At 36.3% G+C, this 1202-nt stretch overlaps 1 protein-coding gene across 1 annotated transcript; it reads right to left on the reverse strand.

Annotated features, from left to right (window-relative positions):
- Positions 1-730: 730 nt before the first annotated feature.
- Positions 731-901, reverse strand: SARC_16689 (hypothetical protein; the record flags this gene model as incomplete). Its single annotated transcript, XM_014289207.1, has 1 exon — positions 731-901. A coding segment is annotated over one exon (171 nt), but the record flags the coding sequence as incomplete, so codon positions are not given.
- Between the last annotated feature and the right edge of the window lie 301 nt (positions 902-1202).

Genomic DNA, 1202 nt, shown 5'->3' on the forward strand with positions numbered 1-1202 from the left:
ATATATATATATATATACACACACACATATATATATATATATATATATATATATATATATATATATATGGATACAACGGTCGATAATTGAATAGGGGATCGCACATATATCAGTGATTCAGTACTGCTCAGAGAACTCTCCACTTGATACTCCTTGTTTAAAACGTTTTCACTTGCCCCTCCCTATCCGACAACTTCAAATTAACAATAATAATAAAACGTTAAATCCCAATAATATAAATAACAAGGTAATAATAATAAAAGCACGCAATGGACCCATGCACAAACAAACACGAACTCAAACATCAGACACCCACCACCAACACACCCACCCCATTGACACTGTTGACATGCGACCACTGGCAACACACACATGTCAAACAACTCCATGTCGGTTGTGCCACTCCGTGTGCACAACCGACATGGAGAGCCCGCCAGATCGCGTTGTCATGGCAACAGGTGCGACGTGTGTCATTTGTAGGTATGATCACAAAGAGATATTGTCAGAGAAGTGATAGACATCCACACGTGCGCACAGGTGTATCTTTAACAACAAGTGCACACACGCAATGCAATGGACGTACACACATGCAGCCAGCAATGCCATAAACAATGGACACTCATACAGGCCGAAGTACGCCTGGACCACACATATACGACGCCATGCAAGTACTTAACCCATATATATATATATACAAAGATAGACATCTTGATACATCACGCGCACACACCTTGATCACGCCTTTAATATGAGACCGCCTCTTCTCAAACGAGTCTTCATTGAGTGCCATCAGCTGCTGCCGCCCATCTGCCTGACATGTGCGCGTGAACGGTTGTCTGTCGATCAATTGGAAGTCGGCCTGGTTCTTCACATGGCGTACAAATTCGGTTTCGATAGCCGGCTGATAGGGGTTTGGGTGGGCAATATTGGATTGGAGTGTTGATAGACAGATGGATATAGGTAGGTCTATATATATATGATTGAAATGGAGTATATATATAGGTATATATAAGTGTCAATAGTTAGACTTATATACATACCAATACAATAGTATATATATATATACATATATATATATATATATATATTTAAATGTATATATATATATATATATATATATATATATATATATATATATATATATATATATATATATATATATATATATATATATATATATATATATATATATATATATACTA

The sequence above is a fragment of the Sphaeroforma arctica genome (assembly GCF_001186125.1).
Source record: "Sphaeroforma arctica JP610 unplaced genomic scaffold supercont1.8655, whole genome shotgun sequence".
In the NCBI taxonomy this organism is placed as follows: domain Eukaryota; class Ichthyosporea; order Ichthyophonida; genus Sphaeroforma; species Sphaeroforma arctica.